At 42.6% G+C, this 19,194-nt stretch overlaps 1 protein-coding gene across 2 annotated transcripts; it reads left to right on the top strand.

Annotated features, from left to right (window-relative positions):
* The first annotated feature begins 11,798 nt into the window (after positions 1-11,798).
* LOC102700356 (protein IMPAIRED IN BABA-INDUCED STERILITY 1) lies at positions 11,799-18,129 on the top strand. Of its 2 annotated transcripts, none has more exons than XM_006657850.2 (9): positions 11,799-12,965; positions 13,529-13,813; positions 13,925-14,242; positions 14,972-15,199; positions 15,965-16,062; positions 16,260-16,365; positions 16,483-17,025; positions 17,105-17,237; positions 17,683-18,129. In XM_006657850.2, exons 1-9 carry the CDS (start codon positions 12,588-12,590, stop codon positions 17,691-17,693), a joined length of 2,100 nt encoding a protein of 699 aa, XP_006657913.1. In that variant the 5' UTR covers positions 11,799-12,587; the 3' UTR covers positions 17,694-18,129. The 2 variants fall into 2 exon arrangements, with proteins under 2 accessions (XP_006657913.1, XP_015695185.1); XM_015839699.2 differs by having other exon boundaries at positions 12,888-13,372.
* The last annotated feature ends 1,065 nt before the right edge of the window (positions 18,130-19,194 follow it).

Here is a 19,194-nt window from a genome sequence, read left to right as displayed (position 1 = left end):
AGATATAAAAATTCGATGTGATGTTTTTAGAAAAAAAATTTAAAAATAAACAAGGCCTAACTCATTTTGTTGCCGTACGTGACCGGCATGCAAAAGAACATTGATAATACTTGCGACGTTCCACTCGTTTTGACTGGCATTAATCAGTAGAGTGATGGTCAATGATGCCTCTTTTGGGGGAATCTTGTCATCTGGCCCTATCAACATCTTCATGACCATGATAACTTGATAAGTCTTGTCATCTCTGCAAGTTCATGGATATCCAGACTCTGGCACTCTGCTTTGGTCATTGTCAATTTGACATGGCTGTTCCTTCAACACTGGAATTGACACCATTTCAGGATCCATAGCTTATCAAAAATGATCATCCCATAATCATGTACTACAAGTACCACTAAGGCACTATGATGCAAGCCATGTACTATCTATAATTATGAAGAAGGAAAAAAGAAAGTGTGCTTTACCTGACTCTGAAGGCAAGCATAACACACTGCTGCTGGACCTCATCCCCACTTCACCAGAGGCTTCAGTTAACAACCATGTGAGAACTCTCAATTATCACTATTATTATTTGGTCTTTTGGGTGGACCAATCTCTGCACCATTTGCCAGCCTCATTTCTTCTCTCCTCTGTCCTGAACTGAAAGAACATAAATTGTGCAGCTGCTGCTCCAGCTTTTAGAGACATGGAGTTCAATTCACTCTGAACATTGCAGACAAGCACAAAAGGTAAGGGAGAGAAGAACAAAAGCAAAAAAAAAAAAAACGAAGAAATACTAGGAGCTGCGCTTGGAGATGTCCTGTGCGAGTGTATGCCCACATGAACAGGTAGGAAAAGGCCTGCACATTCTTGTCCCTTCCTCTGTCCTGTTGCTTCTGAAATTAAAAGTTGAAGAGTCTTGAACGTACCAGTAGGTTGCAATGCATTTCATGCATGCAGATGCAGCCTTTCTGTACGAGATTCTCAAGCTCGGTGCTAGTTACAAGTTTGCAACTGTCTAATCAGCTTCAATTAGCCCAGTTTAGTTTAAAAAATATTTTAAAATCACATCGGATATATGGATACATATTTAAAGTATTAAACATAATATAATTATAAAACAATTACAGATTCCGCCAAGAAACTGCGAGATGAATCTTTTGAGCCTAATTAATCCGTCATTAGCATATGTGGGTACCGTAGTACTTATGACTAATCATGCACTAATCAGGCTCAAAAGATTCGTCTCACGATTTCCCCTATAACTGTGTAATTAGTTTTTATTTTCATCAATGTTTAATGTTTCATTTATATGTCCAAAAATTCAATGTGATGTTTCTCGGAAAACTTTTTGGGAATTGAACAGGACCTTATTTAGGGTCACCATGATTCATCTCTCTACGGACAGATAATTGGTACACTTGCTAGAGCTTTGTCCTGCATTTTGTATTACAGACAAGAGGGTTTGTTCTGCAATTGCATTTCAGCATTCTTTCGGTCTGAAACTCTGAACCTGTACTGAATATCAACCGGTGGTTGACGACCAGGATACGGTTTGCTGCTGGTGGCATGATGAACCATACTGACCCTAGCGACTATGCATGTATACATATCGAATGATGAGCAATGAGTTGCAGTGAGCACCGGCTGCACTGGTATGTAGCATTATAGCAAGTACAACTCCATTCGGACGCACCTACTGTGGGCAAATTTCTGTTGACACCGATAAAAAGTTGATGAATGATTGAAAGGGCCATAGTCTCTGTCTTCCAAAAAAATAAGTCTTCAAGAAAAGAAGGGGCCAGAGGCTCAAGAAAAAAAATATTGGAGTGTTAACAAAAAAAATTATGTGGAGCAATTGGAAAAAGAGAGAGAGAGGACGAGCTCCATCATTTCGCTTCTGCAATAGACATTGGCTTAATCATCATTTCTCTTATGCTAATTAAAAGCATAAAGACTTATAATTGATTTAATTTTTTATGGAGGTAACTTTTATAGTTTTATGTGTATTCTTAGCAATTTATAAGCAAATAAAGCTACATTAAAAATCTAAAATCAACTCAAAAAATTTAGTTTTAAAATTCAAATTCAGTTCTGTCGTAGGATGTATACCAGACTACTTTCGTATTTCTTCTCTTCTTTCTTTCTCTACACCTGGTCGGACCGTATGGACCTTTCTTTGCTTGCTCAAATCTCTTGCATATTCTCAAAAAGGATTGGCATTGGTAGTTTGGGACAGTGTTCCACAACTATTCCTCTCTGAAACCCACGTGCAAATATAACAATAGCGCCGAATTAATGTGCAAGTAATCGACATTGACATCAATTACAGCTAATGGTGCCCCCTATGAAACAGTAGATCAGTCCATGGATCGATCAAAGCAAGTGAAGATCAAGCTAGCTAGGTACGACTTCCGTCCTAAGATAAACGAATTTCTGAGTTTTTGATAGAATTTTTGACTCTTCGTCTTATTTGAAATTTTTTTAAGATTAATATTTTTATTGTTATTACATGATAAAACATGAATAGTACTTTACGCGTGACTAATTTTTTTTAATTTTTTAATAAATTTTTTAAATAAGACGGATGGTCAGGTGCTTAACGTAGGAAACTTTTTTTTTTTCGGGACAGAGTAGTAGCTGATAATTGTTCATGGTGGGGATACCAGTACACCACAGGGGCAGAAACGAGCTGATGAACAGCTGTTAAGCTGCATTTCACTGTACATGCTCAAGTGACTCAACATGGCCTCCTACAGTCCAACCCCAGCCCCATCTTCACCAACCTCCTGTCCAAATCTCGTACAAATCCGATAGATGTGAATTATATGACAAATTATTGTAATCCAATATTTAGTCCGTATCACCTTGCCATGGATTATATGCTATCCTAGCCCATACCAATAGTTCATATATCTTTATTTAGCTTATAGACTTCCCTGTAAGTGTGAAGTCTGGCTCCATTGATATTGCTAAATTGTTTTTTTGCCGTTGTTGTATGGTCTATGCACATATTAACCGATAGTGGAAATCGATATATAAGCTAAGTCAACTTTGACTTCACGTCACATCTAACGGCCTATTCGGCGTTGCTCTAGCTCGCAAACTCTAATTTAATTAGAGCCTGAGTTATATCAAACGGTATAGATTTTCTATTTTTTAAGAACAAAATTAACAAAGCTGCTCTTAAAAATTGAACTACTACGATTACGGTGGAGTTAGTTTTTTTCTATTTCTCAGCTCCACTCCACCTAAAAGACTCACTATATGAAGCTGTCACTCATATACCCCTAACACACATGTATATGTTTCTCCCTCACTCTCACATTGAAGCACACACGCAAGCAGGGAGTGTGACGGCAAGAGGCACGAGGACGGCTATTAGGCCATGCACAATACACCTACGTGGCGAGTAGCTCTAGCTCGCCACGTAGGCGAACTATCTAGCTGGAGGAGAGAGGGCATGGACCAGTGGCTCAAGCAAGCTGAGCGTCTCCTCTGCAATCCGCGCGAAGCCTCGTCAGAAATTTGCTAGAGCAACTGCTAAAACACCTGGAAAGGAAGGAAAAGCATCACGCATGCAAGTCAGGATGAGGAGTGAGAAGGAGAGAGGAGACATGCGACATGACACAGGGTGAGAAAAAGCTGTGGAGAGAGAGGAAGAGAAAAGGCTGTTGCAAGGGCCCACACAGGGATGCATGCATTGTGGGAACAGTGGTTTTAAACTTGCTTTGTCCTAGCTGAAAGTTGAAACTCCTCGGTGAGGCAATTTGCAGTGTGCATGCCCTTGGGCGACGCACAGGTGCGGGAGGTTGGCGCATGTCACGCCTAGAAATTTCTCACACGAATTTCTAAACTTAATTGTGTATTAAAATCCCTGTTCAGGACCAGCCAGGGTACATAAAAAGAGAATGTTGATTACGTAACCATCGTTCTTATAAACAACTGAAAATAACACTTATTCTAACGAAAATGCAGCGGAAAGAAAGGTAGACTAGCTCCAGCAGATACGGCTCCAGTCCACAGGCAAAGCTTTGACGGCAGACTAGCTCACTCCTGAGAGTCACCTCCATCGGATTCCACTTCTAACTCTGGAGGGGGAAATGCGCAAGGCTAAGTACAAACCACCGTACTCAACAAGTAGCACGGAAAAGAGGGTAATAAATGATGCATAAGGATCATCAAGGACAGGCTTAGGGTTAGTTGCAATAAAGTAGCACTTAAATAAATAACAGAGAATAAACCGAATAAAGGTAATTAAATACATTAAAGGATAAGTAAATAACAGTTGTAAAATACCACAACACTGTCCAACATTACACCACGTTACAACAGGCCCAACCACTACTCAACGTTACACCATGTTACAGTAGTCCCAAGTAAAAACCAGTTTACTCAAGTCATTAAAGGTTCACTAATCACAGTGAAGCTGGGAGTTCGCCCGTAACCGTGGGCACGACTATTCGAATAGGTTATACTCTGATCAGAGGTGTACTACTGTACCCACAAGACACAACTTCACTACACTTGAACATGCGCCGACATACCACCATGGTATACCGAAAAGGAGACCGTGATAGGACCCGTCACATAACCCTCCCTATTTAATCGCACCGCACTTCAGGTTTCACCCCCTTCTTTACACCAAGTCGGGCAGTCTCCTCTTGTGCCTTGGTAGATCTGGAAGCAGCAGAGGCTTTCGTTACACTACGATTACCCGTCCATACTCCATCACGCCTACCCTTGCCTTGGTACGTCAAATAAGTTCGAAGCCATGCTCCAGATCCCACCTTACCCATTCGGCATGTGGTTAGCACTTAATTACTTCCAGGGTTTCCTGTAAACCGATTCTTAATTGCCATGGGTGCGACTCTCAAAACCATACACCCACAGCCCACCATTATCATATTTTAGTTGACATTAGCCCGAACCGGGTAATGAATCATTATTACAGCTGTTCAGAACTAAGTATGATTAAATGTGATCCCATGAGCTACTTGTTCTAAGCATGGCTAAGCATTAACCTAGGCCTAACTCTAATCAAGTTACCCCTGGTCTAGCATGAATAAAGTTGGATAAACAACGGCATAATAATAAGGATTACCCGATAAATAAATACAGTAAATACTTTAATTAAAACAATGCATATTTGAATAAATAAAGTGGGGAATTTGTAATAATGGGTTCAATATGATCAAAGATGAGTGCCACTTGCCTTGCTCTGGCCCCTGGGGTACTTCGGCGACGATCTCGAAGTAAACCAGCTCTTCGGTGAGGTCCAAATCTGAGCGACAAAGCACAAAAATAAATAAAACAAGCACAAACTCTACTGAAACAGTAAAAGAAAGTATTTTTAATGGATTCTTGACAATTTTATGAATTTAATGAAATTTGAATGGACCTAAACGGAGGCTAGATGAATTACTCATGAATTTTATAAGTTTTCTGGGTTTTTAAACTAAACAGAAAAGTCCTAAATCAATTATTGCGCAATTAATAGGGATGTTGACGTCAGCAAGGAGAGAGGAGGCGCTGACGGGTGGGGACCACCTGTCGGTGAGAGCAGGGGAAGTGGGCGGCTGACAGCTAGGCCCCACAGGAGGAGAGAGAGGGAGAGAGGGGCGGGCGGCTGCCAGGTGGGCCACGGGGCGAGGGAGACGGGTGGGGCCCGTCGGTCAGAGAGGAGAGCACGGGAGCGGGTGCTCGGCCGACGGCGGCAACCGGCGGTGCACAGCGCGGCAGTGACGACATGATGACACAGCGACGACTGGCAACCGACGGCGACGGTCAGCGGCGGGAGGGCGACATGGCGACGGCCGGCGCAAGGCGACGGGCGGCGGCGCATGGTGCCGAGGGCGACGGTGACAGTGCGCGGAAGGGAGAGACGACGGTGGGCACCGGTAGCGGCGGCTTGGCGACCGCGCGGCAACGGCGACGTCGGGCAGAGATGCGGCGGCGAGCGCCGGCAGCGCACGGCACCCGGCGACGGCGCGGGTGCGAGGAGACCCGGCGGCGGCGGAAAAAGAGAGGGAGAGAGGAGGGGATGGCTCACCGGCGGCGACGGGAGGAGGCAGCAAGTCGGCGAGGACCCGAGACAGGTGACGACGGCGAACAGAGCGGAGGCGGTGACGACTGGGGTACTTTGAACCATATGAATTAATTTAACCGAGTACTTTTAGACATGAATAGTTAAATCTTAGGTAGACCGTAAAGTTTTTGCTAAATATCATCGTGGGAAAAGGGTTATTCTAAGTGCAAGGATATCATCGTGTCGTTTTCAATAATGCCACATCATCGTAACATATTTGAATAGACGAATGAAAAAGTGTTCTCAATACAAAATTTAACTCTAAGGTTTCATGTGGTAACATGACAATAAAATGTTATATCCAACTGACTAATATGAGTTGATTAAATGTATGGAGATAAAATAATTTTTGTCTCAAGGGAGATCTAGTTTTATAGTCTAGATAACTGTGTATATCAAGTTTCAGCTCCATGAAACTTAACTCATCTCTCTCGTCATAAATCTTATGCCACATCATCATTTTTATCTATGTGATATGTCATTTAGTAAGATTGAAACTCCAATAAAACCTCGAGACTGGCCTTAGGGTCTACTGGTAGATGGTAACGGGTATATGAGTGTTTACTAAGCAAAATTTGCAATGACAGGAATAATGGAGGTGATGGTACGGAGATACTAGCTAGATAGGTAGATATTCTGAATTTGGTTTATAGGGAAGCTGTCAATTGTGGCATGTTAGGTTGGATAAACGGAAGGGTTAGTTATGAGTAATGACACCAACCAACTGGTTAATCGGCCGTACCACCGTCACTGTTCTCATACAGTAGGTTGTACCCAGCTATCAGAAGCACACAGATAATTCAAAGTTCCAGTAGTACAAAAATGACTCAAATAATGGTTCGAGGGAAATTTCATGTTCATGGAGAAATGACCTCGCTATGCAAATTTTTAGTATAAAATTGTACCGTTCTTGAATAAAATTACGTGAAGGTGCTAAAGTTTTTACGTAAAAAAATTGTATCTCAAAGCACTTCATGATGGTAAAAAAGAACTGATGATAAAAGATTCAGTGTCGGCGCTTGAACGGCTGATCCCAACCGATCAAAGAAAAAAAATTTCTCCAAAAACATCACAGCGAATCTTTATATACCTAAATAGAACATTAAACATAGATGGAACAAAATACTAATTGCACAGTTATGGGAGAAATCGTGAGACGAATCTTTTGAGCCTAATTAAGCCATCATTTATCACATGTAGATTAATCATGGACTAATTAGGCTTAAAAGATTATGCTTAAAAGATTCGTCTCGCGGTTTACAGGCTAGCCGTGAAATCCGTTTTTCAGTCGTGTCCAAAAACTCTTCCGATATTCGATCAAACGTTTGACATGACATCTAAAAATTTTATTTTCACCGTCTAAATAGCCCCGAATAAAGAAAAGGAGGTTGTTCGCTTCACTCACTCCTGTGGCACAGTAGCAACTAGGCGGCAAGCGCGAGTGGGGTGGGTTGGCCTCTCGTGTGTGAGCATGGCATTAGTGTAGTGGCTTGACGAGGAGTCCAAGCGAAATGCGCCCCCGTTTTGCCGCGTTGCCGGTGCACGGACATCGGAGAGATGGATGGAAGTATTCTTCAGCTCCCCTTGGAAAAAAGGCCCGGACCTGCTGCTGCTGCTGCTGCTGCTGCTGCGCCGTGACATCCGTTTCAAACCCTCTCTGGACAGTTCACACTTTGACCCCCTCCCTTTTTTTTTTCCATCTCGCTCTGTCCCCTCCCTGAAAGTCTTTCAACACAGTGCTGAAGTACTCAACTCATTTTTTTAGGTATAGCTCAGGATAAACACGAACACACGTCACAACGCACGCACATATGTGTGTATATTCCTACCACACGCTTAGGATTTTAGGGTGTACACGTGTGTGAGGAAAAAATCCCTGAGCAAGATGCGCGAGTTACGATCCTATGGATCAAACTAGCGTGGGTTGCTCGCGCACCCACGCGCGCTCGGTTCTCAAATACTCAATTCACTTGGTTTTTCTATGAGCAGTATGGTGCTACTGATGCCCCCGTTTAGTTCGTGAAAAGAAAATTGGTAAGTATGATATCGGACATTTGACTAGATATCGGAAGGGGTTTTTGGACACGAATTAAAAAACGAATATCGTAGGTCGCCTGGAAACCGCGAGACGAATCTTTTGAGCCTAATTAATATATCATTAGCACATGTAGGTTACTGCAACATTTATAGCTAATTATGGACAAATTAGACTCAAAAGATTTATCTGAGGATTTTCTCTCTAACTATACAATTAGTTTTTTTATCTATGCTTAATGCTTTATTTAGATGTTCAAAGATTCGATTTGATGTTTTTGGAAAAAAAATATTGGAAACTAAACATGCCCTGAACTCTTCCCACTGCTTGCAGCTACAGGGTTGATTCAAAGACATTGGTCACTTCCTTATAATGTGGTTCTGTAAAAAGATGGGACTCAAAGAGATCTTTTGTCATTTTTGGATGGCATGTATTTCGTGGATATTCATGAAAAGACATCTTAACTACCCTTGGATTGGTTTGCATGGAAGACGCAAGCAAACAGCTATTATTTGTTATCAAAATGTAGATTTGTTCCAAGAAGAACTGGAGACAAATTCCAACGGCAGATTCCATCGGTTTTCAATCAAACCCTGTTATTCCCCTCCATCCTTTTGGCGTCCTTAATGATATGCAAAAACAATTAACCTTTAAATTAGACCACAGATTATTCTCTTGCTTTAGTTTATCACACAGTGGATTTTGCTGCCCAACTATTCCATATCTCATTGTCAACAACGAATCCACTTTGTGACCTACTGAATTCTTAATTAGAAACTATTAGGCCAGCCAAAATCCACTTTGCTAGAAAAATTCTTGCCAGGTTGCTCATTCTAATACTTGTCTACTTCGAGTCTCTCGATGCTGTACACAGTTTCGATCTTAAATAATTAAATACAATCCCTACACTTAGAAAAGGGGAGAAGAAAAGACAGAGCAAATGTTTGTCTCTGTGTGACCTAATTTGACTTCTCTGAGCAGCAAACTAGCAAACAGAGAAAATACTGACAAAAATATGCAACAGCTTCTGTCGCACCAAACTTTGATAATAACATTGCTTCTAATTGACAATTTGATATTTGGCAAATGGCTACAATTGCCAAGTTTAAATTGGTATAGATGGGGTGATTGTATCAGATTTTTAAGACCATAAAAAAATTTCCTTTGAGAATACACAAGGGACCTAGCTAATCTATGCTCAGTGTTCACCTGCATCTTTCAGTAAGGTAGATACAGGAAAGTCACAGCACAACAGTGACCATATACATTTAGGGGTTGGTCACTTTTGAAAAAAAAATTATATATATGTTCTTAGCAATCTAAAAGTCAACACTGAAAATAAAATACAATGAAAAATCTTAAATCAACTCTAAATTTAAGGATAAAATTTATTTTTTTACACTACGAGTATAAGCACATGTGAAAAGATGGAGGTGTTACACATAGCATGTAGGGTTATTAGCCTTTATAATTGTTAGAGATCGAGGGTAGCAGGTACTAGTCTTCAACCTAATCTTCATTAGCTGACTAAGTCTGACTACAACTAGCCCTGTTTTTTTTTTCCAAATCTTTTCGTGTTGACTAAGCATATAGACAAAGATATCAGTGGGACAGTTCCAAATGCAAATGCATTGCCAAGGTCAGGAGTCATTCATTGTTTGGACAGGGCAGTTGGGGATGCACCAATAGTCTACATAGTAGCTTACCATAGCCTTGCCAACATGTTATAGTCATTCACTATTTAATTTGTGCAGAAATTAATCACCTTTGAAAAAGATATGCAGAAATTAATCACCCCTGAAAAAAAATTGTGCTGTAATTAGTAGCAGCCCTGAAGACTGAAGACAGTAGTGTTAACTTCCTCCTGGTGACCTTGGTGTTGGCGTGTTCCAGAGGTCTGGTTGATCATGTTTACTTCAGCCTACAGTACACGGTCACGGGAAGAAAATGATATGATCAATCTCTTTATGATTAAACAGTTTAAGGAAAAATACAGGTGCCAAGATCATGACATTACCCTTCAAAAGACAAACTGATTTGAAGAGAACATATGCCTTTACTGAAGCCGATGGCGTACATAAACCAATCAAGATTGCAAATTGGGTAACCCTCCATAAAACCCGTGTAGTTTAGCACCAACTTGTGGCAGTGTTCCTTAACCTGAAGGGATGCCGGTTAAGCACAGCCCATGTATGAACAAAGATCGAGATTTCCAAAGCTTGTTCAGGATGGCAAGAGATTCGAGGGAATATCTATATGGAAAAAATTCAATCAAGCCCCAAATTCAGACAAAGCTGGTAATGATTAGGACTAATCAAGGAGAAGCGATCAAGCTCGATCGAGATCATCAATTCCTTCTTTGAAAAAAGATTAGCTATGCATATTCATATTCACCCTACCTTATTCTGCTTGCAGAATGAAACAAAATTTGCAGGAACAGGAGTCAAAGAATGGGGGAGCGCGAGCAGATTCAGACAAAAATATAGCGAGAATTTTCTCTTCTGCCCGGACCGGATCGAATCGAACCGAAGAACTGGCTGCGAAGCTGGCTGCAGCGTGCAGAGTTTGACTAGGCCTTGTTTCTAGTTCCCAAAATTTTTTTCCAAAACATCTCATCAAATTTTTAGACACCTAAATAAAGCATTAAATATTGATGAATCAAAAAACTAATTGCACAGTTATGGAAGAAATATTAAGACGAATCTTTTAAGCCTAATTAGTTCATGATTAGTCATAAGTGCTACAGTAACCAACATGTGTTAATAACGGATTAATTAGGCTCAAAAGATTCGTCTTGGGGTTTCCAAGCTAGCCGTGAAATTCGTTTTTTCATTCGTGTCCGAAAACCACTTTCGACACTCGATCAAACATTTAACGTGACACTTCTTCCAAAAATTTTTTCGCTCCAAACACCACCTAAAACTCGCTGCCGTTTACATGGACGCACGAGACGACAGGTAGCTCGACGATCTCGCGTCCCTTTCACACGTCTCTCTGGAGAACGGAAGAAGGCGAAGTTGGTAAAAAGATGATTTTTTTTCGAGAAAAGGATAATTTAGGAGGAAGACAAAAGCAGGCATAGTGAAGTATGTAAAAGAGGCTTTCTTTGAGTAAAAATATGAATCTTTTTATGCTGTTTCATTAGAGAGACATCGAAGATGTATTTGTATTTCTAGTGATATGTATATGTTTATAATAACTTTATCAAACTCGAGATAAGTCGATTTCGTCCTCGAAAATGCTCGTAGCAATAGTATACGTATTTGGATATTCATAAAGTTGAGTATGAGCCTGAAAGTTTCTTTTGGGAACTGAAAATCCACCAAAAGTCAGGTACCAAAGCGTACACTCACCTAGGGCGTCTTTGTTCTCCCCTCCAAATTAACTTAACATACTCGTTTTCTGCGAGCATGTTTTCAAAACTACTAAAAGGTATATTTTTTAAAAAAATTCTATATAAAAATTATTTTAAAAAGTTATATAATCTATTTTAAATTTTTTAATAATTAATTAATCATGTACTTAATACGTAGGCCAGTCGTCATAAACCATATATAAAGTGAAAATACTCTCTAAAACGAGGTTGAAAGTGAAAAGTGCAACGAAACTAGAAAGTCGTTTGTCCCCCTGGCCCGTGGGCCCTACCACCCCCCGCTAATCCCGCTACAAGAACAGCACCCAGCGGCGGAGCCCGCGGCGACGCGCAACGAAAAAAAAAAAGAAAAGCGAGCGAGAGAAAGAGAGGCGTGCCGCGTGCGCGGAAAATCTCATCGCTTCCGCCGCGCACACGCGCTGCTCGGGCTTCGGAGAGGAGAGGAAGAGAGCTCTGGACCATTTTAAAAGCGCGATTCCCACCTGCGAATCCCTCCACACGCTCCCCCCCTTGATCGAGCTCGGAGCTCGCCTCCCCCGCCCCGGCGCCGGTGCTCCGGCCGAATTTGGTGCCTCTTTTTGATCGTTCTTGTTGGTTTTCTCTCTCTGTCGCCGCCGGCGGGCTCGCCGCTCCGGCTGCGGCGGCGTGCTGCTCGTTTGAATTCCGGCGGTTTATTGGTCCGTCTCTTTTTTTTTTCCTCTCTTCTTTCCGTTGCTGTCACCACCACGGGTGTCTCGTGTGTGTCTGTCCCCAAAACCTCCTTACCTCCTCCGCGTCTCCTCGCGATCACGGCGGTCCGGCGCGTTCGCTGGCAGGGGAGAGGGAAGGAAGGTGGCGTCTGTCTGTCTCGATCTGCCGACGCTGGCCGTGGTGGCGTCAGGGGGTCTCACCGTCTTCCCCACGGCTCTTCTTCCCGAGGGCGGCTCGCGTCCAAGTCGCGCCATTTATTAGTCTTTGAGGTCAATCTCGACCGCTACCTGTGCTTGACTGTTGCCGTGCTTGCCCCGTGAGGGCTCCCTTTCGGCGAAGAGGGGAGGGAGAGAGGGAGACCTCTTCTTCGTCGTCGTCCAATGCCGGAGTGAGTGACAGGTTTGGTGTGGTGCGCCGCCGCGATGGGCTGCGTCGCATCCAAGAACACCGTCTCGGTGACGCCGGCGGTGGACTCGTCGGGGGCGCTGCGGGAGAGGAGCCTGCCGCGCGCGCCGGAGCCCGCGGCGACGGTGGTGTCCGTCACCGCGTCCTCGCTGCGCTGTTCGTCGGCGGCGGCGAGGAGGTCGGAGAAGAAGAAGGACGAGGCGGAGGAGCCGGCGGAGAAGGCCGTCATCGCCGCGGCGACCGCGTCCCGGAGCTTCCGGCTGCGGAGCCTCCGGAGGAGCCTGGAGGGGGAGCAGGTGGCCGCCGGCTGGCCGCCGTGGCTCAGCGCCGTCGCCGGGGAGGCCATCCAGGGATGGATCCCTCTCAAAGCTGACTCCTTTGAGAAGCTGGAGAAGGTACCGGGATTCAATTTCAATAGCTCGTCGGTCATTTTCAGTTGCAATTCTTTTTCACGCATGTCAATTTTTAGATGGAATATGGCTGTTAAGCTTGTTATTTCTCTGGATTGGTTGGCATCTTGCAAGAATCTCACACTACGTATTAGTTAGCAGTAGTACTTTGTTTGGTGATGGATTATGACATGAGGACTAAACTAGTACCAATATGCAATTGCGAAGAGGATTAAGGGGGAGAATGGGGGATTTGGTGCCGCCTGCTGTGAGGCAGCATGTTTTGCTTGTCTCTGCTGTTCATATGCTTTCCTGGTGGGAAATTTAATCACACTGTACTATTCCTTCTATCTGATCATCATCATGGACAAGTCGAGCTGTGCAAGGAACAGGACTGCTATTTATATGCCACAGTTTGTACTAGTCATTCACCCTTGTTTGCACCTATGAATTTGCAGGAATTATTTTTAGGTCTTTTGCAATGCATACTTAGGAGCTGATCTTTTCTCTTTTTCATTTCTAGTTAATTCTCTCGATGTATGCTCCTCTTTTGTGCTCTGTATGTATAGGTTGGGCAAGGCACCTATAGCAGTGTATTCAGGGCACGTGATCTTGATACTGGAAAGATTGTCGCCTTGAAGAAGGTGCGATTTGACAATTTTGAGCCAGAGAGTGTTAGATTCATGGCAAGGGAGATACAAATATTAAGAAGGCTTGATCATCCAAATGTTATGAAGCTAGAAGGCTTGATTACTTCTCGGTTATCATGCAGCCTTTATCTAGTATTTGAATACATGGAGCATGATCTTGCTGGACTTTCTTCCTCCCCTGACATCAAGTTTAGTGAAGCACAGGTATGTCCTGGTTGAATAAATTGTGCTTACTGTTACTGAGAGTCCCTTCATAACAACGTTGGCGTTCATTATGTTTAACCTGACTTTTTCTCTGATTGTCTCCGATTGTAGGTCAAGTGCTACATGAACCAGTTACTGTCAGGACTGGAGCATTGTCATTCACGTCGTATTGTACATCGTGACATCAAGGGTGCCAATCTCCTTGTGAATAACGAAGGGGTTCTAAAAATAGCTGATTTTGGTCTTGCTAATTACTTTGACCCCAACAAAAACCATCCGCTGACCAGCCGTGTCGTTACACTATGGTATCGACCACCTGAACTGCTACTAGGTTCAACTCACTATGATGCAGCGGTTGATTTGTGGAGTGTTGGGTGTGTATTTGCTGAACTGTTCCGAGGAAAACCGATCCTGCAGGGAAGAACTGAGGTAATTATTTGAGTTGTGCTAACTGCTAATTACTAGAGTCCATAAGGTTTAGACAGCTAACAAAATGTATTATGCTATAAGGCCATTGAGATTTTAATACTTCATGCTCCCGTATATTTTATGTATGCATTGATTTCTTAGCAAGGAGCTGACTTTCAGCCACTGTCATGCCTTCTTTGAGCATCATGATCATGTCAAGTGCTAAATACAAAATGCTGAGATCCATGTCCTACTGAGACAGAATTTTGAACTGCTATCCTCTTGCCTAATAGGCAAAGATTGACCTCTGTAGAAAGACTTTACAAATTAAAATGTAATACTCTGTACTGTACATTTTTTTTATTAGTGGGGCTGATCAGAAGAGCTAGCTGCAGCAGCCAGCCAGCAGCAATCAGCTGCTTCCTACAGCAGCATGTACAGCACTTTCTTTAAGGAATCTGGTGCAGCCAATCAGCTGTGTTGTACTGCAACAGCCCAAAACGCTGCAGTTAGCTACCGATTGGGCCCAGTATGTTCAACATGACTGTAAGAAATATGGGAATGCATTGAGAATGCTGGCATTCGTAGATGCTATAACGATTTAGTGTTTCTAGTTGTAATGTCTAGGGGCTATTTTTTGTTAGTGCATCTCGTTTTATGCTTTAGTTATCCAACCCTATATAACATAGTTATCAAAATTCTTGAGTAATAGTATGCTACATTTAGTCTCATAGCTCTTGGTTTTTACAGGTGGAGCAACTTCATAAGATCTTTAAGCTATGTGGCTCCCCTGCTGATGAGTACTGGAAGAAGTCGAAGCTGCCTCATGCGACAATATTCAAACCACATTGTCCTTATCCAAGTACCCTTCAAGATGTTTTCAAAGAAATACCAGCAAACGCATTGAGCTTACTAGAAACTCTTCTATCAGTGGAGCCCTACAAGCGTGGTACTGCATCTGGTGCTCTTACATCTGAGGTAAGATTGCACCAGCTGGTATCCTATATGTGCGTTGCATTATTTAAGGATTAAAAAATCCTTTATATATTTGGAAGTTGGTCTTTCTGCTGTTGGCTTGTTGAAAATTTATTGCTGAAATTCTATGCTGCCAGTTTATTTCTGCTATGCAGCACCATGGAATGCTATTCTACACTCCTATTTTTATGAAACTGCAGATGTAAAAAAGATGTTCAAGTTCAAGCAATTGTAGCATTACTATATTGATCTAAAACAACACTGATTATTATTCTCAGTATAACTAGCATTTAGTTTGGCTAGGTCCTTAATTTTAGTGTGGGCTATAATAAATGCTCTTGTCCCTGACATATAGTACCCTGTGTTGCACTGCTATTCATTGTTTCCCCCACCAAGAATTAGCAATAAATTAGGTGCAGCAGACTGACATGTTCATTGTAATTCTTTCAAACTTCCAATTGACTAGTGCACATGATTTGTATAATTTGTATCATGTAACTAGGGGTGCAAGTGTGCAACCTGTTATCCCGCATAAGAGCCCACATGCCAGTTCATTTTCACCCACTAGTACAAAAATGGATGCAAAAAATATAACTTCAATTGTGAGTTTATCGGGCATAAAGACACACAAACCTGTCCTTCTTGCATCCCTGTATGAAACATTGTCATTTGTACCTGTTAATTGTTTTGTCTGTATTACAAAAGTTTAAGTGATCATATTGAATCAAAATGCTAAAAAATGTCTGACCTTGTCTTGTACTGAAACAGTTTTTCAAGACAAAGCCTTACGCATGTGATCCCTCAAGCCTGCCTAAGTACGCACCCAACAAGGAGATGGATGCAAAATTACGAGAAGATTCACACAGGTGGGCGTTAAATGTGTAGAAACTTAGAATTGCTTATTTCAAGCAAATATTTTTTTTGCAAATTGGAAATGTATTCAACATACTAAGGTAGGAGCTCCCAACAGTATATCATTAAACTGGTATCACTGCAAATGATAGCTGGAAGTTCCCTTGCTGTTTGTATTGCATAACAATCTTATTTTGCTTTTATGTTACAGGAGAAAGGCTGGCAGAGGTCATGGGCCAGAAGCATCAAGGAAATCAAGGCTCAGCAGAGCCCCAAGAGAAACAGCTACAGTCAATAAGCAAACCGATAGCAAAGAGGTAGATTACCCCCCTCCCCCCTCCTTATATGAACCAACCTGGCAGGCTGTTTGAAGATTTTTTTTAGTTCTGCCAGTGTTATCCATTAATCTCCTCTGGTTTCCTTTCTTGGTTCAGGAGGCCAAAACTAAAGAAAATGGAACCAAAGATAGCACAATACTGGATCGCACAAAGGTAAATGGTGACGCTAGGCTATTTGCAGACATACAGCCAGTTTCAGTGGCCCAAGTCAAAGAAAGGGCCCGCCATGTTAAGAATGATTCACGAGAGGAAATCCCATTCTCTGGGCCGTTGATTGTTTCATCATCTAGTGGCTTTGCTTGGGCTAAAAAACAACCAGAAGATCGTTCTTTTGCTAGATCTCGGACCAGATCTAGTTCAAGGAGTCAATTTACTGCTGGGTTAGATCAGGACAATAAGTTGCCAGCTAAAGAGAACCAGAACCTTGGCTTGAAGGAACAACCTAACAGAGATGGGCATGTAGCACGTGTCAACTCCAAAGTTCGAGAGCCTCATGATGCAGCAAAGCGTACAGCTCTGAAGAAATGGTCACAGTTAGAACGTCCGGATTCATTCGATTCTTGTGACACTTACCACTCTCAGAATTTTTCCAATGCGATGTATCTTGGGGATACTCTCTCATCAAAAAACAGCATCAAGGTGAGGCATTTACATATTCGATAGTTTCTGCTTCTTTGCCATTAGAAAAGTTGTAAACAGTGTGTTATTTAAACCTCAGGGTGACCATGAGCAAGGAGAGAGGGTTGAATATTCTGGCCCTTTGTTATCTCAGTCACACAAGGTTGATGAACTGTTAGAGAAACATGAGCGCCACATCCGGCAAGTAGTTCGAAAATCGTGGTTCAGTAGAGGTAATTTTGCTTCAGATTCAGTACATACCTTTCTGCATCGATGACTGACTTTTGCAAACTGAAGAAAATCTACTGCATTTCCTTCCTATTCTTTCCTTCTCTTCAATGCTATTGGATTTGGCAATTATTTTAATTTCATCTATGGGAGTTTATTTACTCAAATACAAATTCATATTTATACATTTTCATGTGTTCCGATCTAGATCATGCTTTGTACACATGGGGAAATTAGTTTCAATAATTTGATCACTCCAGGATATATGGGAATGTGAATTTTTAGAAATGTTTTCATGTTCTCGTCTGATCATTATTTGAGCTGCACCGCTAACAGTTCTAGTTCTAGGACAACAAACTGAAGAGATTTCTGACATTTTTGGTTGTTTCTGTTTGTTGCTCTGAAAATCTGTATGAATTACGTTTGATGGTTGCCTTATTATGATAACAGGAAAAAAATAATACAAGTGCGTATAAACCTGGCCATTTTTGCGTTGGAGAAGCAGCACCTGAGGTACATAGCATGGCAGCGAAGGGGATGTCAGTTTCCGATGCTGTCAGAATCGAAAAGTCGCTTTTGGTGGTAATATTGTTGATAAGATGAAGACCCAACTGGAATCATTACATGATTCTCATATCACAGTAAAAACGAAACTGTGCCTCACTGCTTCTAATAGATAATAACTTGGCACTACTTGTAGATTCCCCAAGGACTCCTGTGTCACATCCACCACAGAATGGAATGGTGTCTCTCTTTATTTCTTTCTTCTTTTCCTCTCCACCATGTGCCTAGGAATAACAACTGACAAGTGTGGTTAATTCGAGTGGTCATTGAGTTGAACCAATCAGTTATTTGTGTAGCCGAACCAATAACCACCACAGAATGGTGCAGTTCTTGTAAAGCTAGCTAGCCTCTGTAAAAAGTAGAGCTGAATACTTATCGTCCTACCTATGTATCCCTTGCTGGTAATTATCCAACCAGTTGGTGGAAAAGATACGAAGAAATCATTATGTCTTTACTTCTGATGGGGTTCGGTTCGGCCTTCAGTTACCTCTGATATTAAGTCTGGAATATGAACTGTCTGTCTGTCTGTCTATTGCAAGCTCTGTCCTGTGCAGGTCGTAGGAACACAGGCAACAATGAATCTTTGCTGACTCATTTATGCATATCACCGTCATCGTCAGTTGAATCCTGATCGATTAGGAGATAATGAAATTCAGGCTGCAACGAATTCAGCAAAGAAGAAATTTGCAACAATCAATCACTGCGCCCTTGCCGGCGTTCGCCCGCGCGGAGATAGGTAGATGGCGATGCCCGATGGGCCGGCCCAGGACCGAGAAATTGGGCCGCGTGCACGAGAGGCCCAGATCGGTGATGGAAGGTTCCAATGGCTCGGCGCAGTAGCAGCTAGGGATAAAAATGGTACGGAAATATCCCGAATCGAACCGAGCCATTTTCTATATTTGAACCGATCAAATTTGTATTTTCACTGAAATTAGGAATATTAAAAATTCGAAAACGGAACACAAAATTCGGAATGCGAAAACGGAACGAAAACGGTTTTACACTTGTTCGACTGATTTCTATATTTCTACATTTTATCCGGAATATTCCGTATTTGAAATTCGGTTAAAACCGAAATTGGCCCACCAACTCCTAGCCCAAGCCCAATACTAGCCCATACTTGGAAAATCCTATCTCCCCCAAATCCCAACTACACAGCGCATCAGGCATCAGGAGAAGGAGACCGTCAAACCAAGGCATGAGAGGGAGACCGAGGCTGGACACGCGGGTGGCGGCGGCCTCCTCATCGTCGCCGGTCGCCGGTGGCCCGTGGGTCCGGCAGCCGCGCCCTACCTCCCGCCGCTCCGGCGTCTAGGCCACGGCCACCCCCTCCCTCCGTGGCTCCGGCGATAGCGCCCTCGCTCCCATGGCTTTGGCGGTCGTGCCCTCCCTCCCGCG

Source organism: Oryza brachyantha, chromosome 7 (genome assembly GCF_000231095.2).
Source record: "Oryza brachyantha chromosome 7, ObraRS2, whole genome shotgun sequence".
Lineage (NCBI taxonomy): Eukaryota > Viridiplantae > Streptophyta > Magnoliopsida > Poales > Poaceae > Oryza > Oryza brachyantha.
The sequence above is the reverse complement of the archived record's forward strand: the minus strand, read 5'-3'. Positions and strand labels throughout refer to the sequence as shown.

Excerpts from the sequence above, each read along its gene's own strand:
- LOC102700356 (XM_006657850.2), top strand. The coding sequence starts at position 12,588 with ATGGGCTGCGTCGCATCCAAGAACACCGTCTCGGTGACGCCGGCGGTG. Across the intron at positions 13,814-13,924 it reads TCAAGTTTAGTGAAGCACAG|GTCAAGTGCTACATGAACCA; the intron begins GTATGTCCTGGT and ends CTCCGATTGTAG. Across the intron at positions 16,063-16,259 it reads TTACGAGAAGATTCACACAG|GAGAAAGGCTGGCAGAGGTC; the intron begins GTGGGCGTTAAA and ends TTTATGTTACAG.